At 43.4% G+C, this 27,494-nt stretch overlaps 1 protein-coding gene across 2 annotated transcripts; it reads right to left on the reverse strand.

The window, feature by feature from the left end:
* LOC311042974 (E3 ubiquitin-protein ligase KCMF1-like) lies at window positions 1–19,773 on the reverse strand. 2 transcript variants are annotated; one of them, XM_084054083.1, is made up of 7 exons: window positions 19,610–19,773; window positions 11,810–11,977; window positions 5,834–5,973; window positions 5,472–5,573; window positions 3,945–4,125; window positions 2,003–2,321; window positions 1–1,652 (listed from the first exon to the last, which is right to left on the reverse strand). In XM_084054083.1, exons 1-7 carry the CDS (start codon window positions 19,623–19,625, stop codon window positions 1,316–1,318), a joined length of 1,263 nt encoding a protein of 420 aa, XP_083910209.1. In that variant the 5' UTR covers window positions 19,626–19,773; the 3' UTR covers window positions 1–1,315. The 2 variants fall into 2 exon arrangements, with proteins under 2 accessions (XP_083910209.1, XP_083910208.1); XM_084054082.1 differs by lacking the exon at window positions 19,610–19,773 and adding an exon at window positions 18,156–18,248.
* Between the last annotated feature and the right edge of the window lie 7,721 nt (window positions 19,774–27,494).

Below are 27,494 nucleotides of genomic sequence, written 5' to 3' on the forward strand. Positions count from 1 at the left end.
TTGGGTTAGTTATTTCCATCCAAAACATTTTTTATTGTCCTCCAAATTGAAAGGTTTACCCTGTCTTTTGACTCGTTTCCGCCAAGCCAAAAACATACATTGCATTCTTAAGGTAGCAGTGGAGGCATACAAAGATCTTTGAACGCAGAGAAATGAATGGAAAGAGCATACGTAATGATTCTCTCCTTCAAGTCACATGTTGAATCATCTTTGCATTCATGAGCAATGGAGAGAGGATGAAATTCAGATCACGGGAAGCGGGAGAGAGTAACATCTGGTCTTCCGAGAAAAGGAGGAAAAAAAAAAACTACCATATCAAGACCAGGGTTATATTTCTTCCATATTACAAAAGGCCAGAAAATGGTCACATTGAAGAGATAGTTACCATGATTCATCTCCTTTTGCCTCCATGTTGCATACTGCCTTAATGTAGCACAACTGTAGTGTACACCAATGGACACTTCTCTGGATATGCAATTGAAAACCAAAGTGCCCATAGCTGATATAAAGCGAGGTCGCATGACCAATACATGTGATGTCACATGGGGAAGGGGTTTGAACCAAACTCCATCAACAGTCTGTCTTGTGTGTGTGTGGCGCGCTAATGTCTGACTCCCTAAATGTACAGCTCATGGGCGTCAGAACAACTGAGAGAAACAAGTCCCCGTTTAGTGACTGTGCAGTTAAAAATGGGCACATGGTGATTTAAGCTCATGCTTAAGTTGTGGTAAACCATCCAAGCACTTTTTTTTTTTAATTAATAACTATAAATACACAGCAGCGTTGTTTTTTCGTTTTTTTTCTCGTTTTTTTCCATTTTTTCCTTTTTGTCTGGGGAGGATTCTGTCTGCGTCCTCTCCCTATGCGAGTGTGAAGTGTGTTTGTGAGGACATGTTTGTCTCTCAACGGCTACCTATGATCGCTTCGTCTGCTATAGAGGAAACATGGGTTATGTGGCATTGATTATCAACTTTCATATAGATTTTCTATAATATATTCATAAAAGTTATTTTCTCTCTCTCTCACGCACCCACATCGTTTTTGCTCACTTTCACATTCTCTCGTCTCGCTACTTTTAGTCAATGTACACAACGTAATAAACGCAGGGGGAGTGGGTGGGGCGGCGGCAGAGCTTAAATGACAATCACTGGGAGGGGGAGGGGTGGGGGGTAAAACAAAAAACAAAAAAATAAATGAAGCCGGAAAGAGCCGCAGTCTTTTTTTTTTTGTGTGTTTTTCATCCATTGGCAGTTGGACAGACAGTATAGTCAGCCAGTTACAACGGGTGGTTTGGGCGCGGTCGGCGGCCATGTCATCAAAGGGGTGGAGCGGGAGGCTCTTTCTTCGTTGCTGCCGGCATCGTCGTCGTCGTCATTTTCGTTGACGTCTTCGCGCTGGGGGTTGTCTCTTTGAGGTTGAGGTTCTCCAGCGCCACGTCCAGGGTCATGACCTCCACGCAGCCCATGGACTCGAAGTCGGCAAAGCTCCGCAGTGGCCGGTGGCAGTCGTCCTCGTCCTCGGAGGAGGAGGCCGAGGCGTCCTGGTCGGGCAGCAGTGTCGACAGCAGGAGCTCCGTCACAAATAGGCTCCGGTCGGCCCACTGGGCCTCGCACGCCTGCCGCTCCGCCTCGGACAGCCGTGGCTCGCTCAGCCTGAGGTGGGAACACACACACGTTGGCATTACTATGCTTGTGAGGAGGACATCACAAACAGCCTGAGTTATAGTGAAGTCATTATGCACAGAGACCTTGCACATCGAGTCCAATGCATATAACATTTTGCAGAACATGATTGACACGTTGTGATATATTCATCGATTAAAAAGAATTACGTGCAACAATATCAGATGGAAAATACAGGCTGTGTGCAAGAGCCTCAACTAAAAATGTGTCCACACAATGTCTATTTCTCAAATTCTACTACACATAAAAACACACACAAGCAGGTTATACTTTGCAATAAAACCCAGAGAATCGGGCTGACGGACCACAGATAAACAGACCTGCTGAGTAGAAACTGGGAGCTATGTGCCGTGTGCTGAGTGTTGGACTCGCTGGGACCCAGGTTGGGACTCGGGTTGGTATTGTGATTGGCGCTGGGGCTGGGGTTGGCGGCGGCCGAGTTGGTATTGAGGATGGCGTTGGCACGGCCACTGCCCCGGGTGGCGTTGCGGGCTGTCTCCAGCTGCTGCCGCGCCGCCTGGGCCTGCTGGCGCTCCAGCTGTAGCTGCATCTGAAGTTGCTGGAGCTGGGAGGCTGACGGACCCGAGCTCAGCTGACCGCCGGCCGAACGCCGCACCCCCGACAACTGAGACAACAACTCTGAAACCACACACACACACACACCAGAAAATTAACTATTAGTGCTTGTGTGTATTTATATGCGTGTATGCTTATGTTTTTGTGTTGTATTGATTAACTGCTAAATTAATGCTGCTCTATAATTATCTGATGCATGTTCTGTTGTGTTACTTTGTATGCGTCATGAGAACAATCAATAAAAGAAAAAGAATGAATTGCACCCCTAGTTTTTGTAGTAGTAAGCAGCAGACATCCGTTCTAATAACAGTTGCACTTAAAGTAGATCTTTAAGATATTTAAAAGCTATCAAAGTATTTACATGAAACTAAGGAGAATTTGGTCATGGGGAAAGAATAACTGATTCACTTTTTGCACTGATTGGCCAATTCAGCCATGATGTCCCATCAACGCATGTCGCTAGCGGTGCGTTCACACGGGCAGATTAAAAGATACAAAGATACAAAAATACACCACATCTTTGTCGTTGTTGCTTTGTATCCGTGTTGCTCAACGCGTCGCTGACGTCATCAAACATACGGACATCGGAGCTACAGTTGTAGCTTTGTATCTTTGTATCTGGAAGTTGAACCCAGCTCAACTTGAATTTGTAGCTTTGTCGCTCGACAGCTACAAACGTCGGATGTATCTTTGTATCTTCAGGTCGCTGGTTTCCATTGAAAATGAATGGTAGCATGTATCTTTTAATCTGCCCATGTGAACGCACCATTGGGGACCTCCCCTCGGAGCTTTTGTGTTTCACAGGCTCCCTTGGATGGTGACTGTGGACCTCTAGCTGAAAATAGTCCACAGTTGTCCATGGAATACAACTGCATGCTGTTATTATAGCTGCTATTATAGTTAATGTGGTCATTATAGTTGTTACTATTATTGTTGCTGTTGTCCATCTTGTCTCTCCCACCCCTCCCTTCCCTCTCTCTCCCTTTCTTCCCCCCAGACACGTTCAAGGCAGATGGCCGCCCACGTGGCACTACTTGGCACAGTGGATGTGTGTGCGACAGTATGAATGACAAAACCACTGCAGTCAGATTATCAGTATAAGACGGTCACTCAGACAACCAGGCAGCAGTACAGCACGCTATTAGCAAGGCTATGCTTGTATGCTTTGTGAGGGACTGGGAAAGGGCCACTCATTATGGCACAGCTGGAGTTGACATGGCATGGCTGTGCACTCAACTGGATTAAAATTAGTAACTGGATAAACAGGCAAGAATTTCTTTACTGAGTAGGCTAGGCTCCCAGCAAATACTGGCACTGTGTGTGTACCACCACCCAACTTAGTTGTATTTAAATTTGTGTTTGGAATACATCCAAATTTGAACATGAATGCATGCGTCATACAGTATGTGCATGCACGTGCAAAGTGTTTTGAGTGAGTTTAGGCCTCCTGCAGTTACAGCTGTGAGCGCATATCAAGTTTCTATTTTTTGTAGTAGGTGTTTTGGTTTGTCTTAGTCACTAAACAATCCATGTCTCATGTAGTTCAACAGAATACAGAGCCTCAGGCTGCTTGTCCTGCATTAGACTCCAAAGCCTCTTGTTATAGCAGCTGCAGGCCTGAGGAAGGAGACTATAATGTTATTAGTGAGTTTCACAGCCCTCGTCTCATCTATGTGCGTGTCTGACCTGCTATGGGGTCCATGGCCTCTCTGCTGTAGTTGGAGCTCTGTGAAGCGCTCTGGCTAGCGGAGAGCCCCCCTGTGGTGCTGCTGGTGAAGTGCATGTTGGAGCGGCGGGCCCGAGGACCCCCAAGGCCGCGTCCAGGATGGAACATCCTCCTCACATGCCGCACCCCACTTGACTCGTCGTTAAGATTGCCGTTAAGGAATAAAGCATACATCATGACAAATAACTGCACATTTCTCTTTCATAACCACTGCCGACACATAAAATGCATTATAGTTCAAAGATGGGGACTTAGTCTGGGTGGAAGTGCAGGGATACCTATGAAAGATATTTCTAAACAAGAGTGTCACTTCTATGTAGTCCAATGCACAGCTTGGTGATGTTTACAAGAAAAGAAAAAAAAACTGGTTCTCTCCAGTAGGTGGCATTGTGGATCTGTGTCAGGTAAGCTTGGGCTTTTACATTATATTGGGATTCTTCCTTCAGTGTAATACATTATACATACCATACATAGCTTTGGTTTAGGTCTGCAAGTTATTTTTCTTGACAACATACATAGCTTTGGTTTAGGTCTGTCGATTCATTATTCTTGACAAAAAACAGAGATGGAGGATATTTAAATAGTCGAGGGGTGTTACAGAGAACAGACTATGCTTTCTGACATATTTGCATATTGCCCAGGAATGTCAAATTTCTTTTACCATTTTGTGTTATTAAGCCAGAGGTATGGGCTTATTGTATACTGTGACATAAATACATCAGTGGAACAGGTGTATTGAGGTTGTAGCCTCTTTGTATCATGTTATTAATGACTCCATAGCACATGGCATGCAACATTCGCTGTAGTCCGTTTGGAGGTCAATTGGTAGATGTTGTGCTGGATTTGGATTAAAATCCAATCAAAAGGACATCCAAGTTGTCCATTGAACTAAGTAGTTAACTCGATGACTGTATAAGCTCTTTTTGTATTCCAAAGATTCCACCTAGTTCATGCTACCATGTTGCCAACGTAGCGCTCCCTAACTGGAAGTGAACTGTCTGATCTCTCTCAGCAGAATCATTTAATGTAAAGGTGATCATTTTATTTATTTTAATCTCCATATCTATAGGGTTTCAGAAGGAGCCAGATTCCACTCAAAATAAAATGTCTTTGATGAGTTACATTCAGTGGCGATTTCAAATCTAGATAGGAACACAATAGTGCTGTGATGTTTTTCTCCACGTAGCCTACAGACATCCCTGTTGACTGGCACAAAGTCCCAGCAGAGGAAGAATATGGAGTGTCTAAAGCATGCTTCGAACATTTAATTGAAGGTCAGTAGGACCTTTCGGATAAAATACTTATATTATTTTGTATAGGTGTATTTTACACCTCAGGTATTTTATTACCTAAAATACATGAGGTAATAAAAACCACTTAAGATTTTTGGCAAAATATCAATCAATTAACATCAAACACATACTTCGTTGCATCTAGATTCCGATGCTATTTGGCAAAGAAGATCAGATAACATTTGTGAAGGATATCAAGTCTCTGGGTGCTCTGTGTTCAAGTGTGAGATGAGCAGCAAAGTCATCGGTCACATGATTAGGGTCACCACCCGGCAGTGCTGCACATATAGGACAGATCTGGGAGATAGGGGAGAGATGCTGTTACTTCAACTCACAATCTCTTAAAAAGGAGTTCAAAGGCACGTGCCATTGCAGAGCGTTCACAGAGGACGATTAAAAACACATTCTAGTTAACCCATTAAGACCTGAGGCCGATTCTACAAATGTCTTCTAAATCCTTAGCAATCGAAAATGGCACGGATGCTTCCCCGGTTTTAACAGGTTAAAAGGGTTACATTAGCTGAAACATCTTCCATGATAGGTGGGGACCAACTCACCACCTCTGTGGAGGTCTCTGTGTGCTCAGCGGCTACATGCTCCTGCAGGGAGATCTCGGTGTAGCCCATTCTGCCACAGTAGGGACATGTGAAGGCCTGGGGCTGCTCCACTGAGAAGGCTTCTCCCCCATAATATAAGTCTGGAGAGGAATAAGCATTGGACATTCAGATTACTTGATTTATCCCAAGGAGGGCCAATTAATCTTCAGCCCACCCAATCGACACCCACATGACACAAAAGACTCACAGGCAAGGAAGCTATATTTCAGAGGCAAGAGATCAAAGCAGCAAAAATATATACAGTACATATATCGGCATAACAAATAAAATAAATGTCTTTGTTCGTTCGTTCATATAAATAGCATCATTTATTGGTGGCATTCAACAACAGCCTGACTGTGGAAGGAATGAAGGACTCTGTGTAGCGGTTTGTTCTCCTACAGTAAGAGGCACATTATAACAGCAGCCTGAGGGCATTAGAGTGAATTCACTGGACAGAACATAGTCAGGTTGGCTAATAATTCCTTTTGCTTTCTGGGCCACCTGTTTCTCCCAAAGGAAGCACAAGTCTCTTTGCCGGGCTCCAATTATCTTAGAGTAGACTTTCACAATACCATTTGGGCTGTTCTTGTCCTTCACAGACTGAGAGAACCCATCAAAAAGATAGAAAACGTTCAATGAATGTTTGATAAAAATCCCATAATCACGTGACATGAAGAGTTAATCTTCCATTCCTTCCGAATTCTATGTTGTCCACTCTGTGTTTACATTACATCAAATTTGAATTGAGAATTGAACACTGTTCCTAGATATTTGTGTCGACCATTTTCTCACTATGTATAACATGACACTGGTCTTAACTTATCTTATTTGCCTTATCTAGCCAAAGCCATTGTCGAATTTGAGTGAGAATTTGCAGTGTCCTTGTTACAACAGAACTTTAAAATAAGTCCAACTATACCGTATTTTTGATATTCAAATCAGAATTAGGGATGTGAACATTATGTCAACATTCCACACCATCTTTGACTTGTGCTCCAGTGTGCTCTAAAAATTGAAAATCTGTTGTTGTTTTTTTTTACTTTGCAATTACCTATTCAAAGTCGTTCTAAAACCTTGTGATTTGATTTCGCTGCCCCCTTAGTTGTGGGGCACCAATAAGGAAGCAGTATAGCGGATTAAAAAAAGCCTCTGGTGATAAACCCGCCCACCAGAGGCGATATCCGCCCCTTGGAAATGCAGGTTCCACTCAGAGATTCCAGACTAATATCTACGCAGTGATATTAGTCTGGCCATGCCAGGCTAGCAGTGTGATGTGGGATGATTAAGACACACTAGATTAAATGCATTGAATAATATCCAGCAGTGAGTTTTATATCACACAAACACGTCCGTCATGTGATGTGAGCTGTAAGCTTGAGTTGGAAGCTTGACCGGCAAACGACACCATGGTTTATAAATCAAGCTTTGCAGATTCAGAGTTACCTATGATGAAAATACGTGGTGGATTAAAAAGCTGACTGTGTAAAATCACTGTACTGATTGTGGTAGTGGTAATACTTTTTATAACGATGATGACCTATTTATGAAGACAAACTCAGTGTCCAAAGACAGCACAAGCAGTGTTGCCATGTCCGCTTATTATAAGCGACTGAGGGCTTCTTTTTCTGTAAAGTTGCTAGTAAATATTGGTAATTGCAGGTTGCGTTTTTTTGGGCTTGTTTCTCAAGTATAGTTGCTTATTTGGGTTGATTCCAAATGTTTTAATTATTATTTAAACCAGTGGTTCTCAAATATTTGCATGTCATGGACCACCCAAATAGTAGCCTATTTGTGTGGGCTTGTTTTCCTAGACCTTGTTGCTTATTTCTCTCACAAAATCTGGCATCACTGAGCACAAGGAGGAGAGACTAGGAAAGAAAAACCTCCACATAGCATTTAAACTGCATGCAGATTATAGAGTTCAGATGGGTCAAACTCCATGCATAAAACATTTGCATACTGTGCAATCATGGAGGACAGGATTTCAGCATTTGGTTCAAGTGAGCCTGTCCTCTCGCCAAAATTTCAGCAACACCGTAAACACATTATTATGAACAGTCATGATTAAAAATAATTGCTAAGTAAATTCTAATATGCTACGCCAGCTTAGGTAAAGGGATACATTCAATGAGTCACAGACACGAGAGGTTTTGCAGTGCAAACATTTACTGAAGGAAGTGACGGTACAATAATCACAGGCACCTGGATCTCCAGGTACCTAAGTAACCATGACAACACGTTACCATGACAACCACACGCCCACTCCTGGCACCACCCTTTTTCTTCAAGCTATACATAGAAGAGTGCATGTGACTAGTCACCTGAGCAGGTTGGCGCTCTGTCTTGAGTTGCTTGCCTGAACTAGCTGCGCATCATAACACATTGTGCATCCCACAATACCCCCAAAACTCCTATGTCCTTTTGAACATAGTCCAATCACATAATAGCACACATTTCACACCTGTAGCCTATCTGGTGCCCGCCGCTCATGCCCCGACCGACGAGGCACTATACACGGGTCACAGGTCGGTCCAAGAGGACTGACCCCTTTCTCAGGGCCTATCACCTTGTAGCAATCACTCATTCGGACTCTGTAGGAGGTACGGCGCAGCTGATAACCCGTAAACTTCTGAATGTTACACCATGCGGCATCAACGCTGAGTGACGACGCGGGCTATTGACTTGTTCCGATCCCCGTATAGGTACACAAGCTCTCCCGGCTGGAGACACTGGCACAGCTGCACGGCCGGATGGTGTTTTCCATTGAAACAGCATCGCACGGGCAGCCAGCCTGTGACAGCTTTTCAAGCTCTCTGTGGAGACAGAGCAGCAGAGGGGTAACAACTTTGCAATTTGGCTCCATATGCAAGTTCTCACCTTGCAGTTCTTGAATAGCTCTCTCAGCCATCGATTCTTGTTGATATTCTTGACCTTGCCCACTTCCACGACAAGCCTGTGTTTAGCGAGAACCTCATCTCCTTCCAACGCAGCAAACCCAGGAGCTGTGTCTCTGCGCGTTCGTTCTCGATGTCACACATTCTCGAACAAGAAGAATGAACTGGCGGTCTCGTCTAAACACATCGGCTGCGAAGGCGGCCCCAACGACCTCGGGTGGGTTACTCGTAGACTGGTCAAGCATGGATACTGGGGCTTTTTTCAGGGATGCACATTGATGACACCAGTTAGCGACGCGTTGCACAGAAGCGTCCATGTCCAAAGCATAGAAGTTACGCTGCACAATTGTTTTCAACTGATGGGTGGTTGGGTGGTCCAGTTAAATATGGAGGCAAGTAAGTAGGCCATCCAGAGCAGCCCTGGGCACTGCAATGCACTCAGTTGATACGCAATAGGAGTGTGGCGACGGACAACCAGGAGACCATCCCTGGCCAGGAGACCGCCGTGTCAAGATAGGGCGATGACTTGATGACCACCCGCTGAACAACACTGGCTGCAGTCATCTCTTCACCAGCGAAGTTGTCCGATTCGTCCTCAGACTCACTCTGCTCCCCCGTAACCTGCAGTGTCCTTGCCATGAACCTTTTGTCCTCAGGGGGCAGAAATGGGCATTTGCTCCAAAAATGTTCATCAGACCTTCTGGCCTCCTTACAAAGAGGGCACACCCTCCTCCTCGGAACACGATTCATTTGTTTTGGTTTGGAAAATTCAGAGCTAGAAAATCTAGAACTAGACTTGGAAAATCCATTAACAGCTGCTGTACGCATAGCCCTTGCATCCTCTGAAGCCTGTAGTTCATTTAACAGGGAATCAAGGGCCTGCGAAATCTCTGGCTTAATGGATGCTAGCGTCCGTGAACGTAGCTCTGTGCCTCTGAGCAGCTCTGAGCCAAGTAAGCACAATAAAGTTCTCAAGTGATGGTGACAGCTCCTCATCTTCTGTCACAACTTCTCCCATGTGACTGATCCCAGAGTCTTTGTGCAACATATTGTCCTCCACAAACGGCATTATGCGCTGAGATAAGTCTCCTGGTCATTCATCAGGTTCCAATTTAATAGCAGCAAAGTCGATGAAATTTGCTCCTGTGCACTGAAATTCATAATGCTGACGTATAGCCTGCCATATATTGTCAATGGATGTAGAGTTTTTGACTATACTCTGACGTGAAATCACAGGACAATATTTCACTATGTGTCCAAGCATTAATTCCAACATGCTTACTTTTTGTTCCTTTGTCCTGACGCTGCGCGCGGGGGAGGTCCACCCCGTCGTCATGGAAATCTCTGTGTGGAGACGCTCTAGTCTTCTTCTCCCACGCTGCGCCGTCAACAAGGAACGGGGCAAACTCATTGTCAAGTAACAGTGTATACAGGAGATTCTGTCACCAGTTTTCAAGCGAGTTCACATTCTGTATCTTGGTTAAGCACCATTGTTTCGGAGAATATGACGTTGCCATATTGCGCGCTGCACGCTTGTAATCCTCTCGCGTCTGACGGTAGAATAAATCCACAGTGCAACGGTCCCTTCAAAAGACTTTTGATAAGAAATCCTTTCTCGGCATGAGACGTAAGTCCAATCGCCGCCACCACGCCAGTTTAGGTAAAGGGATACATTCAATGAGTCAATGACACGAGAGGTTTTGCAGTGCAAACATCTACTGAAGGAAGTGAGGGTACAATAATCACGGGCACCTGGATCTCCAGGTACCTAAGTAACCATGACAACATGTTAGAATTGCTTGGATGACATCAAAACCTGGATGAACGCAAATTTCTTACATCTTAATAACAAAACTGAAATCATTATCTTTGGACATCCCCCCACCTCCCCTGTCAATAACCTGGGCCCCCTCACCTCCAAAATCCACAACAGTGCAAAGAACCTCAGCGTTATCTTTAACAGCAATTTCAAATTTGAAAAACAGATCAGCTCGCCTAAATTAAACCCCATCTCCCCATCAAACAATTTGAACTAGTGATCCATGCCTTTATTACCTCTAGGCTGGACTACTGCAATGCCCTATATTATGGCATTGACCACTCCTCACTCAGGTGCTTGCAACTAGTCCAAAACGCTGCCGCTCGCCTTCTTACAGGTACCAAAAAATTTGACCACATCACCCCAGTCTTGGCCTTACTCCATTAGCTTCCGGTTAAATATAGAATTGTTTTTAAAATACTGCCATTTGCTTTTAAATCTCTAAATGGTCTGGCCTCTATATATACGGCTGAACTTATAACGCCCCATAATCCACCCAGAGCTCTGAGGTTCGCTGGCCAGTCGCTATTGACTGTGCCTCCAAACCTAACCCTCCAAACCAGAGGTGATCGTGCGTTTGCGGTGGCAGCCCCAGAGCTGTGGACCCCCCCCCCCCCCCTCATCAGAACCGCTCAGTACATTGAGATTCTGGCTTTTAACAACATCCAAACCTAAAATGTTCCCGTTTTTAATCTATCGAACATTTCCTACCCTCTGTGTACATAGGTGTAAATATACTCGCTCTATGTCCGTGTCTCCTATATGGATACATGCCATGTGCTTTATACATGATTATGTGTTCTGTGTTTTTTGATTTGATGTATTGCTTTTTTTTTTTTTTTTACCTGTGCAGCACTTTGGTCAACTAAGGTTGTGTAAAAATGTGCTCTATAAATAAAGTTTGATTGATTGATTGATGACAACCACACGCCCACTCCTGGCGCCAACTTTAAATAAAGCCCCTCATTTTTTAAACATGACTTTGAAGTGTTGGGCTTAGAATGATGCAAATTCAATAATACACTTTATTTATACATTACTTATCCAAACAAATTACATTGTGCATCATAATACAAAACAGAATTACAAAACGATTACAGAGTACAAAGTGCAGCAAAGTACAAAGCCAACATGGGTTTTGTTTATCACCAAAACTACAAATACATGAGCTCCTTCAACATGGAGAATCTGCTGAGGGACACAATCACGGCAGCTACTCACCAAAGTCAACCCGGGTCAATATACACTGCATGGGATGCTCTGTGGTGTGTCTGGTTGTAGTTGCTCCGCTCTCATAGCATGACGCGCATAGGTCGTAGTCGTAACAAATTAAACATTTGTATCGTCGCCCTCGGAAGTTGCCTTTCAAACACGCGTCACAGCTCACACCTGGAGTAAGAGAAGAAGAAAATCATAGTTGTTGTTAATGTCTTGCTCATGGACACTTCCGACACACAGCCAGGAGGAGCTGGGGATCTTCCGACCTCCAAATCTTCCTTAATTCACTTTGACAGGTGAAATATAAATATTAAAAGGGTACTTTTTTTTTAAACATTAAGGCCAGAAAAGAATGTGTACTACAATATAATCATTGAGACCATAATTCTACCGACCAGTATATTCACAGTCTGTTGTTTTCCCCCACCTTCCTAAAGCATACAGTCAAAATCCAGAACCACTCTAAACTCCTAGCTAACGCCCAAGACTTCAGGCTCCACTCCCTGAGCTCCACTCCGTTTTGTTCAAACACCATGGCACTCTTAACATTCTGTTCATCCCCTCCCATATTAGCCATGCTTCCACTGTGGCACTGTGGGAGATCCTCCGGCACAGGTGACATCTAAAGTGTACTTCAGATAAATGGCCGTTTGGAGGATATGTATCCATGCAAAAGCAATACACACATTTAATTGCTAGATACATCACATTTAAAGCTGCAGTCCTAACAAACAAGCTAGAAAGCATGCACGTCATCTGCTCTATAAAGTGCCAGGTGCAGGGTAGAAGTTAAAATCTAACAAACAATAGGGTCTGCACTCCGCAGTCTCCGCACAGTTGCACACTACCAAGGTTTCAAATGTATTCAACATAGTACGGTGACGTTGGAGCCTAAGCGGCTCTTACTCAGACCCACTACCTGGGATTCAAACCCGAGGTTCCTGAAGGAGACACCAAATTTCTACCGCTCCAACAAGAGGGAATCCCCTCTTGACTCCGGGGGAGATATTGCACTTATGAGCTTCAGGCAATCCTAGTGGAAGAGTAGGGAGACCGCCTCCAACCGCAGCAGATGTACTAGTTACACTGTATTAATACACTCATACTTCTAACGTTTTATTCATTGAAATAGCTCCCGGATTGATGACAAACCTGAGACAAGCTGCCAGTAGTAGCTAAGTTCGTCTCACTTAGGCTGCTATCTAACTATATAAATGGCGACCAACTTCCGCACCCTCGGTGTCCACACCCCACAGCTCTGTTATCGACTAAACAACGCACCGCCAGACCACATCTCGCCAACTGACTCGCCACGCCGGCCGCGCTGAATTTACACCTCGCGTAGGGGACATCTCACTGCTCACTACAGCTTTTCCACCGCGCAACATAATTAATTCTACTCACCAAATGTCGGACAAAACGGAAGGGGAGCCAGCTTCGTACCCTTTACCGTGCGCACGACCTCATCACCACAACAGCACGCAGCCGCTGCGGGTTTTTTTTCCTTTTTTTCCAAACTTTTTTTTTGGTCACCATTTTCTCCAGGCACCATTTCTGGTGTAACGTTGGGTGTTTCTTTTCACCAGCCAATCACCTTTCACGTTGCCACGTCCGTTGCCACGTCGCGCTGACGTACGCTAAACAAGCGCTGCCGTGCGCACAATGCAAACGAGCCCAAAGGCGCGCAAAAATAAGCCGACCATTGCTTAGACACAAAGTCAGACCTGGCAACGCAGCCTACGCCAATCATGTGTGAGACATCTACAAGCTATGGGGCAGAGACGCCACCGTATCTTAGCAACAACTACAGCGCTCACTCTCATTGGTCGTGTCACGCTAACAGCAGTCTCCAGACAATGGCATCGCAGACAGCTTGCTGTTACTGCTGTAGCCATCACAGGCAGTTGCAGCACGACGGACAGGGCGCTGTGATAGCTGCCATGTCGCTAACGCTAACCTGGTTGTCATGCCTGCAGCGGCTGTGCAATCACTTTGTCAACAATGCACGTTCGTGTGGTGAATGTCTATATTGCTGCTCAGTTCGTCCATTGTAGATGGTGTATGTTTGTGTGTGTCTTCTGGAGAACTATGTCGCTCCACAGCAACTACAGTAACTAACGTAATGGCAGGACCGCCCCGTGCAACGCATGTTAGCCTGCATTATGGTCATGTAGTAATTTCAGATAATTTCGCTCCGATTACAGCAGTGTTTATCAACCCTTTCACGCCGCCCCCCCCCCCCCCAAATACACGTACTTGATCTGGGACCCCCCCATTCTGTTTGACTCCGTTCCACAAGTAAATATTGTGAAAATAGCCGATCTACAAGCTCGAAACGCCTCACGTTGACAGGCTTTGTAAGCTTGGAGATCGGCTATTTTCTACATGATTGCCTCTTTCTTACATTCTTTGCCAATGTGGCCGATGTTTTCATAGCATACTTTATTGACTACTTCTGTTGCAGAAATGGCCATTTCCTTTACTTTCGGTTTTTTATTGTCTCCGCCAGGCCGAAAGGCATGGCGCAAGACTATGTTTCACCCCCTGTCCGTCCGTCTGTGATAGCTAATCTCTCACATCGTTGACTTGATCGCAGCAAAATAACAGCCCGATGTGGAGAGTCAGTGAGAGCTGGATAAACGACGTAAAATGTGTCAAAAGGAGTCTGTACGGCTGTCGATAAATGAACACATGACGTCGGTGGGAGAGGAGATATTGTGTCTTTTGGACAAACAGCAGCGTGGTGCTGATGTTTGTTGTGTGAAGCAGCTTAATGTCAGAGTGTTTGTGTTGGAGCGCCTCGGTGCGGCTGCAGAGTTCATGTGCAACCTCTTCCAGAGAGACACAGAGACACTAGAAACTCTGCTGGGGAAAAAAAACACTGCTGGGCATTGACTTTCCTATGGACATTGATCTACACACTGCAGGTATATCTGCTACACACACAACATCAAACTACACACTGCAGGTATGATGCAGCGTTTGCATTACAGCCAGCATGCCAGCGTAGTTCCCATATGGTTTCAAGGTGGGCTAAACCATATGGACCCCATGTCAGCAATGTCAGCGGCATCCACTTCAGTCCCAACTGCGATGCCCATGCAGGCTATAAGTAGCTTCTACCTGGCCCTTAGGTGGGCCCCAACTAGCCATGTTTATGTGGGACCAAGGCGGGTCCTAACTGGGTTTGCCCATGCAGGCTTTAACTGGGTTCTACCTGGGCCCTAGGTGTACCCTAACCAACCACAGTGCAGTGCCCATCGCTCCAATTGTTGTGACGTCAGGGCTCTCAATACTGCACATTGGTGGAGGAGGAGGGGCCGCAGGGCGACCGCACACATCGCTGAACCAATGGTAGCCCACGGATGTTTCCTCTGTGGATTTACAATCTGCCCCTCTATGCCACATATCATCCGCACTACAGGGTCTTCACTGACCGAGCCACGGCCCCACTGACCCTCATGACGCTACGCCACTTAAACGTGCGGCAGCATGCGCTGGGTTGCCAGGTTTGCACAGCCTGCGCCAGAAACAAGCAACCACCTTCATGAAATAAAAAAAAACACCGAAATGGTCCGCAATGTTCCAGGGGTGTCCCCGCGCGTCCCAACACTCCACAGGGGGGTCAGTGGACCATCAGGGGGTCCGCGGACCCCCTGTGGACCCCCTGAAACATAACAAATATTATTTCTTCAAATTTTTTCCTTTTTCAAAAAAACTTTTCCACAGTTTCACTCCGGCGATTTGGGTCCCCCAATATACACACGGCCACGCTGGGCCCCGTGCGCGGCTGGGGTTGAGGGGGGCGTAGCCCCCCGAAACTCTAGTAATATATAATCAGTTGGATCATGTGTGAGTTTTTTGATAGACAGGGAGCTGCAGGGGGGGGGAGATACCTTGTTGTTTCTAAATGGAGCAGGCAGGTAGATGTTAATTCTCATTGTTTATCATTAGGAACCATGTATCACACAACAAAAGGAAGCTATAGCAATGCTTCATGGACAAAAGTAATGTGACTCAATTAGCCTAGATGGAAAACATACCGATCATGTCAAGGACCACATGACATGTTCATGTAGTATTCATTTCCCAAAATTCAATATGGGATTTTTAAACAAACACTGATCACAAAACAATGTATAAATGTATCGATGTCAAACATAGGCCAATATCAATTACTGCATTTTTTTTTAAAGTAAGCATACTTTACTGTGAGAAAATACATTTTTGGCCATACTGACTGCAGCACAATTTTAACTGCAATGTGACTAGTGGTTTCCTATGAATAGATCATAGGGAGACCTAAGGTAAGATTCAGATAAATATATACAGTAAATGGAAGTGAACCCTATGATATTATTTCTATCATTCTCAGATCGCATAAGTGAGTTAAACACTAAAGGGCAAGATGACTTGATGAATACAAATATCCTAAATTTCCTCTTTTGCATTTTCATAATTTCCATGTTTACAGTTAGTACCTGCCAAATGTGCCAATATCTAATCTACAACCAATCAATCCGAGTCCTTTTGAGGACTACTCACACAGGTCTGTCATTGTTAACATGGCAGCAATACGGTTTCGTTACAATAGTAGTTACTCTCCTTACTCGCCTTGTCCTCACCCTACACTTATAATAAACAACTACACAAGCAAGCACCTTCACAAAGAAATCCTCGACACAATTACAAACTCATCTTTTATAACAATAGCTATACACAATCCACATGGGAACAGTGTGGCTCCAATGTGGATCTTGGACTTCATGTGGCGATCCTGTGATGTCAGTCGTCTATGATGCATATAGATTCCAAATTTGGCCACGGTTTCAGCCTAATCTGAGACACACTGACTTCCATTATAAACGTTAAAGTTAAGTATTTAAAAAAGTATTACAAATAATGTGTGGTTGGTAGAACTAAGTTAGCCTACTGTAAGTGTGCACAAGACATTCAGCACTGATCGGATCTTCAGTTTGCAAGCTTATCTATGGATAAAGTAACACAAACTGACAAACCAACCATAATTTACAGGTTGTTAAGAAGATTCCCCAAACTCTAAGTTTAGTATTATTGTTTATGTTTTTTCCTCTAAAATGGACCCTTTGTTTCCACTTGAATGTGTGCTGAGTGCACAGCAGTTAATTGGCCAACTAGTTGCACCTGCTGTTGATTTGATGATTTGCAATCCCATGCACCTTTAAAAGCAAGTGTTTGGCCAATGTGTCAGGTCTGGTACAGAGAGCAGCAGCAGCTAGTGTGTGCGTCCATTCTAAGTGAGTTTTTGCGTTTGGATATGTTTTTGATGTGCAGTATAATGAAATTATGTTTATGTTACTTTGAATACATGTGGGTAACTTTTCTCCTTGTTCTGTATTTTGTTTTGATATACAGAAAACCACACACAATTAAACTGCAAATGCTGTAACCCCCTGCACAGTGGGAAAAATAAAAACCACAAAAGAAATTAGCGCGTTGTCATTTACGCACCACGGTGATCACACCTACCAACCAACAAATTCTACTATTGAACATTTTTTACACAGGTACATGGCTAGCCTCGCACAGAGCCACAGTGTAAAAATGTAAACCAAGGTTTTAACATGATGCTTCCAAGGTAAACAAGGTGCACTACATTTGAATGCAGGCAATTCTTGATTGACTACGACAGTCGTGCTGTCAGGGGTGTATTGTATGACACCAGTCAGCCAGCCTAAGCTCATATCTGCAAGCATTCGTTGCTACACAGTCAAATCCTCAATATCAATGTATTTAATTTGAAACTCAAATGCACCTTTACATTGTCCACTTTGGTCTGTACAATTTGTCCACTCTCAGAATTAAATGAACAGTCACTGTCAACAACTTGATCCTGCTGTGCACTGCTGGCTGCGTTTCAGTGGTACTATCAACAACGTTATAAAGGGCTATTTCACCTTGTACTTGTACACCACAACTGACGGTGTACAAGTACAAGGTGAAATAGACCTCAAATCTGAGCCTAAATGGGACCCAGATCTTTACACTATCTGAGAAACTGACTCCTGGTGTTGCCGTGGAGCTAAACGGTTCGAGCCCACGGTAACAGCATAGCGTCAATAAATAAATGTGGCAACAACACAGACGAGACGGGGGGGAACCAGAGGCCGGTCGGTCGGGGCCTAAAACCAACCTTGCCATCAATGTCTGGTTGTTGGCTTAACAAACAGTTAGCCAGCATTCTCTTTTAGCCAATTAAAGCTAGCTTGCTTCAGCCGAGGTTTGACTTTGAAGCTCACGCTCCTTTGTAGCCTGTAGTTCAGCGTCTCTGGTGTTAGTTTGTCATTAATAATGATCCACTATCACTTACCAGTACCGTCGCTGCTCATAATGACAGTTATTATGTGACGTTAGCCGCTAGCTGCTCCACAGACTGACTGGACTCAGCCCTAGTGATACAAAGGATGGGCGAGTGACGTCATAGACAGTCGGAAGTGGGCGAGACCGTAGTAGTAGTGTGGCTCGACAAAAATGACGTAATGTCAACTGATAGCCTCGACCGAGGCTGTGCGTGAATTGAAGGCTTTTTTAAAGAGACGTCGGGGCGGTTTTGCGGTGCAACGCACGGGCCCGTGAGTCTGATGATGCCAGCAGAAGAGACGCCAGGCGACCAGTGTTGCCAGGTTTGGCGTGAGAAATAAGCAACCGGGTCAATGAAAACAAGCCAAAACCACTGGTTTAAACAACATTTTGGAAACAAGCCCAAATAATAAACCACACTTTACAAACGAGCCTAAAAAACGCAACTCTTAATGGACAACTTCAACATCATATAATTGGTCCTCACTAATGCTCATGATAAAATGATACAATTTTCTTCAACTCGGTCTCTGTCTCATAGGAGGGCTGTGGACATTTCAGAAACCCACCTACCAGTGACATCATCATTAGACAGGTGTTTTTTTCTTTCAAACCAGACTTACATTTTTTTGATTTTTTACTAACGTGAGAACAATGGCTTCCATTATAACATGCTAACTTTCCAGAAATAGAAAGCCTGCAGTTTCTATTAGTCGAGGATGTCAGTGGTAGGCAGGTTTCTGAACTGTCCACAGCCCTCCACTGAGACACAGACGGGATAGACAAAATAGGTGCCATAATATAATAAGCGTTAGTGAGGACCAATTATATGAAGATAGGTTGACAATGGGTGAAGTCGTCCTTTAACTACCAATAATTTACAAGCAACTTTAGAGAAAAACAAGCCCAAAAGTCGCTTATAATAAGTAGGACATGGCAACACTGCCCGTGAGTCTGATGCACTTACGCTCGGGCGACGCTTACTTCTGACGTCACCGTCTCATCCCTGGCGTCTCCATCCCCCCGTCCCCTCCCCTCCCCTCCCCTCCCCTCCCTCCAGCTGCTAACTAGCCTGCTGCTAACGCTGACACAGTTAACCCACTTACAGCGTTAGCTCGCGAGGCTAGCTAGCTCAGCAACATGGCTACTTAACGCCAGCCCTTCCGCTTATATGTGCCAGTGCTGTAGCACCTACTCCACCGTCCCGCATCTTCACGTCCCATATGTTTACCGCCTCGGCGGCTGACCGTCTGCAAGGACCTCTGAGTGGCCGCCATAATGTGTCCCCTAGCACCCATTGTATTGCAACAGGCGTCCTGCTCCTCCATGGACGAGAGGAGGTGCAAAAACACACACAGAGAGAGAGAGAACGCCTTCACTAGCTGGTCCCTGCTAACAGGCTGCAACACTGCGTACATCAGCGACTCCCGTTTGCATGTCCGTTGTGTGTCCGTTTATCCTTACCTTCATGGCGGGACATCCTACGAGCATTAACGCGGCCCCCTGTTCGGGCTCCCTGGCTTCGCTTACGAGGAATGGTATCGCGGGCTTACAGAGAGGAGAAGCCGGGGCTGACAGCCTGGTCCCTCCTGGCCTCTTCTTCCCTCATGAAGGATCCGGTCTGGCTGCTCACACTCCGCCTCCCTCCTGCTGTGTCACTGTGTCCGACGCACTCACGCCGACGGCCACTGGAGGGCGCCACGGTCTTTTTGTATTAAGGTCGGTGTTTGGGTGAGTTTTAGCCTGCAAATCAAGACTGGCGATGTTGGAAGAAGTACTCACAGTTTTGTTTTTAACTTAATACTGCAATGTAGAAATACTCTGTTACAAGTGAAAGTCTGGACTAAAAATGTTACTTTAGCAAAAGTACCAAAAGTTAAAAGTACTCATTATGCAGAATGTCACATCTCACACCTTTTCAAATGCATAACATGTATAAAAACTCTTTTGAAAATAGCAGATCTACAAGCTCACAATGCGTCGCAATGTGGCACGATGTGAGCTTGTAGATTGCAGCTTGTAGATATTTTCAAATGGTCAAAATGTATATAGGGCCGAAGTGGTTTATGTTTTTTAATAATAATCTAAATCTACAAAGTAACTAGGAACTAAAGTTTTCAAATTATTGTAGTGGAGTAAAAGTACAATAGTTGTCTCTGAGATGTAGTGGAGTAGGCCTAGAAGTAAAAGTACTGAAAATTAGAAATACTCCAGTAACGTAAAAAAGTAAAAAAATACCTCAAAATTGTACTTAAGTACACGTACTTAATTACTTTCCACCACTGATGTCTGGGCAGTTTGGGCTTAGAATTTTCCTTCTACAAGAGTTGATAACACACAGCTCCATGTTAGAGAACTTAGATGTATTGACATGGGCAAAATACTGTTCAAAACATCTGTTTTTGAAAAATAAATAATAATATAATAATAATAACAACAACTACAACAACAATGATGAAATAATAATAATAATAATAATAATATGTATTATCATTGTTATTATGGAAAATTGGCCTTGCAGCTCTATATGACCAAAGCTTAAAGTAAAATTGTCCTCTCATGATTATCTCATTTTTGGTTAGACAGAGATAAGACTTCCTCCATGTTCAGTTTAGAACATACAGACAAATGCACCAATGGTTCCACGGTCTAGAGGAGAACCTGACAGAAATACGTATAGGGTTAGTTATGACAGCAAAGATTGCATAGCACAGCAGAGAAGGTGGGTACCCCAACACTAACAAACATCTGGCTTGCACTGGAAGTTCTTGGAGCTCTCAGCAGCAGCTGCATACAGTCATTCGTTATTTCTACATAACTCTAATAGTACTGTATGCTATCTGACATAGACACTGACATTGATATCTCTGATTTTTTATCAATTGTTTGTAATAGTATAACGTATAATACCTGACGTTGTTTTATGTTTTGTCGTTTTTTATATTGTTTTGTTTTTTGTTTCTTTGTCACATTTGGTATTGTTTTATTTTCTGATGGATGTTGGGTTTTGTTAAATGTCTCGTATAAATGTCTTCATATTGCATTATTGTTTTTAGGACCCCCTCAAAAACAAATGCTACATCTCATGTACATCTTAATCCTAATAAAGAATTTAAATCATCGTCATTACAATGATATGACAAGACATTGTGGCATCATGCAGATCATACATGCAATGCCTTGTCATGTAATGTCATGACAAGACATTGTGGCATTGTGGCATGTCATTTCAGAAAGCAATACACTAACTTGAAGACACAAGGTCACTTAATGATTTCTAAATGATAATAATGGCATTTGAGAAATAACAAATAACATGTGGCACCCACTTGGCAGCTGTTGTCCTGTGAATGGGACTGAGGATAAGATGTCTTTAGACATCATGTCCGCTTTGCTATGCACGTCGAAGTGCATGCGTAGCAATGAGGGTATGACACAGGATTGCAGGGACAAGACACAGGACCGCAGGGATAAGTGTAATGAAAAGAGGAAAAAAAGGGAAAGCCATTTTACTCTAACTGAAAATGCATTCAGGAATCAGGACATCCTTTTTGTTGTGAGATGAGATGAGATGAGATGCAGCCTCCTCTCAGACGTAAAAAAAAACAGCCTTGCTTAAAGGGTATAAAATAACAGCATCACAGAACCAATGCAAGGATTTCAAAACCAAATCAGAGCACTACATCAGGCAAAGCTTGGCCAATGAAATCCGGATGTCACGTTTGTGACATTTGTTGCACGAAGTAACTTCACATCCAGATGGATGTCACGTTTGTGACCCAATTCGGCCAATCAAACCGTCGGGATCTCACGTTTCTGGGCATCACAAACGTGACACTTGTGACAATTGTATTATAGGATAAGAAGACATCAGTGCAGGGTAAACCTTTCAGCACAACTTCTACAAACAACTAGTGTTGTTTCAGAGAAACGCATACTGTAAGACTGCTCAGTGTTCTGGCTGATAATGGAACACTAGCCTTACACCAGTGTGTTTTCATGTAAAACCTCTGGCATGATCAAATAAAGTTAGTTTTGGCAATGTTAAGGTTCATTGTGTAAAATGATCTACTCTGCATGATCTCAAATGTACTGTGCCTATTGAGTTGCCTGAATAGGCCTACGCGATTGTTCCCCTGTTAAACAATGCCATATTGTTGTGCCTTGCCTGGCAGACCTTCTCGGGCTAAATTAGGACAAGTTGACACTGCAGAATCATTCTGCCACCCAGACTAACCGACTGACTGAGTTATTCACTGACCATGACTATCAAATTGCTAACCTCATGAAGTAAGGTCCACAAATCCAACATACCAAATTGATTATGTGCTCTTTCAGTCTTATTTGTGTAAAACCATGCAATGTATTCCATTTCTGTTGAGCATCATGGGAATGTTGTCATAAATGACAATAATTAATAGGAAAAACAACAACAACACATGGACTACTTTCAAGCTCTTATAATTACACATTTTCTGAGGCAACCTCACTTGGACCCTTACAGATATTTCTTTTACACTCAGAGTTTCCTGAAGAGAAGAAAAGAAAAGCAATTGTCAATTATTCCACTTTTGTCACAATTCTATTTCGATAGTTATAATGAACAGCTTTACACAAGCAATCTGACTTGTAAAAGACACATTCTTTACACTGAGGAAAGTCCAACATGGACTGAAACTTTTGCGATATTGCACTGTCAGTAGCCTACAGAATCAGAATCAATCAGACTCAATCTTTAATGTGACATTACAAGTAAGGTGGGTGAAATTTTTAGTTGTGCAGGCTCATCATTGCTGTTGAAAGATAGTCATATCATAAAAGAGAGAGGATAGACAAAGTGCATAATATATGACTAATCTGCATAATAAATGAATGCGACTAAAGTGCATAGTAAATTAGAGTCATGAATACGTATATATAATAGGAGTCAGTCAGTTCAGTCTGTGCAGTGGCACCAGACTTAGCTCTTGTTCAGCAGTCTAATTGTTGCTAGATAAATACTGTCTAGCAACAGAAATACCTCCCCTTTCTGTGGAAGTTCTTGACCTCCTACTTGACCTCCAACTACATTGACACGTCATTAGGTCACCAGGTCATTGAGTGAACTGTTTCTAATGGCATGATTATGGGTGGTCCATGTCTGTCTCTTCTTGGCTATAGAGTCTCATGTCTCATGTCAATTTCTGGCTCGAACCTTGCCCTGTACATATTCTTCATTATACACAAGGAACTGTGAAGTTCTTCGCTTCAATACATTACTGAATGCATGATCAGGGACCACATGCAATACCTCCACGGACCACCAGTGGTCCAGGGACCACCAGTTGAAAACCCCTGGTTAAGTGGTTAAACAGTACACATCTATGAAAAGCCAGAACATTATTTTGTAAATGAGCCTCCAATCACCATTGTGACTATATCAACATTAAAAATATCTCCTTCTCAAGTATGCTATTATATCTAAAATACAGTATCTCTATTTGAAATGAATTAAATTCATGATTGTGCCTCACCTTTTGTTGCTATATTAGGCATGTAGTACAGCATAAGTATGTTACTTAGATCTTCTCTCCAGAACAGTCTATGTATAAAGTCTAAAAAATCTTCCTCTTACAATGCAACATTCCATAATGTGGTGTGTGTTATTGCTCAATGATTTGAGAGGGGCTATCCTGCTAGAGGGAATCCTTGCCCTCATTGTGAATTGTCCATGAATATGTCTCTAAATGAGGCTTTAAAAAGTGCTATATTCCAGTTCACAAATGTACCAAAAATCATAATCAATAGCAACAGCATAAATTCAAAGATGTTCACATTTTAATACTAAATGTGTTTCAACCAAGGGTATGATCTTCAGTGTGTGGGAATCATGATTCCTAATTAAATCAAATTGGACTTTTTTATTATTATTAATTGATAGCATGTCCTTATTTACAGCATTATCCACTATATAGGAAGTTATAGTACTATATATACTATATTCTTTGTTTCCTGTACTGTGGCCTACTAATCAATTTACTCTCTAACTGTAGTATTTGTACCTACATTGCTCCTTGTGCTGCTGTCACCCTGTCAGGTGATAACACCTGCATCCCAAAAATAAAATGAAAAACCCTGCCTCAACAGCAACACCTGCCGAGAGCATTAACTAATTGAACTCATTGGCGTATTGGACTTCATAGGACTTCATGCCGTCTGTTACAACTAGTCATGCCAGCCACAAGGGCTGTTCCTGCACATGGAACCTAGCCTGGCATTGGCCAGACTGATAACGTGGATTCACTCTCACGTTCCTCCCCGGTATCAGTCTGGAGTTCGGCCCATAGGGAGCGAGTATGAGAAATCAGAACAAATTTTTGATGCTTTTCACTGTTGTACGGACAGCAGTTAAAACGCAGTCACTGATTGGCCCAATCATGGGCGCGAGTATGAGAAAAGTCCAGACTGATACCGGGGAGGAACGCAAGAGTGAATCCATGTTGTCAGGCTGGCCAATGCCAGGCTACATGGAACCATCACTGATGAGACCTCAGTGAACTGCAATAAGCCTTTAGTTTACACCACAGCAGTGACACCAGGGGGCAGCCTGGAGCCAACTGATGCACAACTGGCCTTCCTTCAGAACATACAATATTCCATCCTTTTCTTTCATCATCTTATTCACCGTTTCCAGGGCCCTCATCACTTGTTCCCGGTTGTTCTCTGTTGTTGAAGACATAGGATTTTGATCAAGCTAACACTTTTTACAGACAGGTGGAGGTGGTTTACCCATCTACCTTATTTGTAGACAACATAAGGCTCAAATTAAACAAAGTGCAAAGTGTCCAGATGTCAGTATTTGTAGATTATATGAAGCTTAAAATTGCTGGATAGGTTTAGTGAATGGACCAGGGAGAACATGATGAACGCCCTGCTCATGCGTACATCTGTCCACCTACTATTGCTTCTATCTCTGGGCTTGGTTCATGCTCTATCAGTGTTATCCAACCTGGGGAGGGGGGGTTGGGTGGCAAAGCTCACAGGGGGGGGCATGAGTGCTTGTCTGTTGCACAAAATCATTCATTGCACTTTTGAGTCATTTTATTGTCAGAAATAGTAGCAAGCAGCAGAAAAGATTTTTCCAAAATTGCAAAAATAGGCAATCTACAAGCTCACAACCCTTTGCGATGTGACGTGTTGTAGCTTGCAGTTGCAACACCTCTTCCATCTGCTATTTTTGCGATCGTAAGAGAAGTATAAGGCTTAAGTGGCTTAACATGCTTGAAAAACACAACTGTGTGTATGTTTGTGTGTGTGCACGTGCTCACACACGTGGGGGGTCTCAGCTTTTCTCAGATTTAAGAAGGAAAAAAGGTCATTACAGTACATCATGTGAACTGTGTAGGCCTACCCCTGGATGATGCAGTACTACACACCTCCTGCTGTGTTCATGAGGTTATTAATGCATGCTTGTTTGACACTGTGCTAAAAATAGAAAAGTTTTTTCCTGGCCTCAGCAAACATTTGTGAATCTATTCTTGTTGCACACACAACCTCATTCGAAAAATATAATTTCCATTTCAGTGAACACTATAAAATTAGCCATCAGGGAACACTATAAAGTTGGCCATTGCAATCACGTGTGTGTGTGTGTGTGTGTGTGTGTGTGTGTGTGTGTGTGTGTGTGTGTGTGTGTGTGTGTGTGTGTGTGTGTGTGTGTGTGTGTGTGTGTGTGTGTGTGTGTGTGTGTGTGTGTGTGTGTGTGTGCTATATCAGTGTTTCCCAAACAGTGGGTTGGACTCGGGACCCATTTTTTATGGGTCGCTAGTAAATATACCTTTTTTGTTCCCTACATTTAAAACATATATATTATTTCAAAATATTTCCCAAAACATTGACCAGAATTGTTATAAATAAAAATATATAAGATTTTTCAATCTAAATCAATAAAAGGAAATAAAGACGTTTGGGTCGCGGGGAGACAAATTTCTGTTTTAGATTTCCACAAGCAAAAAGGTTTGGGAACCACTGGCCTATATTGACTACACTGAGACACTACAGTATCTCTGATGGCAGGAGAGACATTTGTTTAAGGTGCTGGATGTTGATGCTGATCTGGCAGCAGGTGTATTCAAGACAGTCCTACAGTGGCATTTTCCACTGAGTAGTGGGCTGCTCATGTATGTATGTACACAAACAGTGGTGTTATTGTAGCCAAGAAGACCTTGCAGCGTGAGTGAGTGAGCCTATTCTTCCCCTCCATCAATTGAAACTGGTCTGTGAGCTAAGCTGATGGCTTGGCACAGCGCCAGATAGTGAGATAGAATGAGGTAACCCACCGACCCCCCTCCCCCTTACACGGGTCGGAGCCTTTTAAATATTCCCACCATGCTTCAAGGGGGGGGGGGGGGGTTCCCACGTATGATAATGGTCAAACAGAAACTTCTTCCATTGCTCCCAACGGACTACAAAGCGAGGAATGTTACCAAGCCTTGGCTCTGCCTGTCTAGTAGCCTAGTCCCTTCCTCCAACACAGTAGCCTAAACTCCCAGAGTGCACAAAATAGCCTACTATTGGATAAATTAATATACCGTGTGCATGACACAATGCATGGACCGAGGCAAACGAAGTTTAAAAAAAAAAGTTTAAATGTTGAGCCAAAATGATTTCCCGAATCTATATTTTGTTTCACATAACAGGATACATGATTTCACTCGGGTTTTGATGGCTGCTGCTGCAGTGCTGCTACTTGAGACGTTGTGCTGTGCGTGACGGAAAGCGCACGATGTGCGTCAGCACACACACCCCAAGCATCCGTAAATATAAGGCTCACCAAACTGTGGGTCGGGACCCATATGTGGGTCGCGGGCCGATTTTTATGGGTCGCGAGTAAATACCCCTTTATTTTCTTGTTTCCTACATTTAGTTTTTAATTATTATTAAAAAATAAAAATAAATCCCAAACATTTTTAAAAAATGTCAGAAGTTAGAAATAAATTCAAACGTTTTCAAAATAATTCAATCAAAAAAAGAAAATTAGAGGGAAAATAATACTTTAAATAAGTAGTTAAAATGTGCGACGTGTTGTGGGCTTGTATATCTGCTATTTTCACTCATTTGGGTCCCAGGGAGATATAAAATGTATCTTAATATGTCTCGAGACTCGGGCTAAAAAGTTTGGGAACCACTGATGTAAGGGTTAAAAAATGCCGCAATGTGAGACGCCTACTACTAGTTCATTCAACTCCGCCACGCCTTTAAACGTAAACAAATGGGGGCTTGACCAATAGAATCCCAGATAGATCAGCCGATGATCAGATGACTGAAAAGGAGAAACTATTTAAAACTCTAATGAGACACTTGATGCAAC

This window comes from Gymnoscopelus microlampas (genome assembly GCF_963454915.1).
Source record: "Gymnoscopelus microlampas genome assembly, chromosome: 4".
Taxonomy (NCBI): Eukaryota; Metazoa; Chordata; class Actinopteri; order Myctophiformes; family Myctophidae; genus Gymnoscopelus; species Gymnoscopelus microlampas.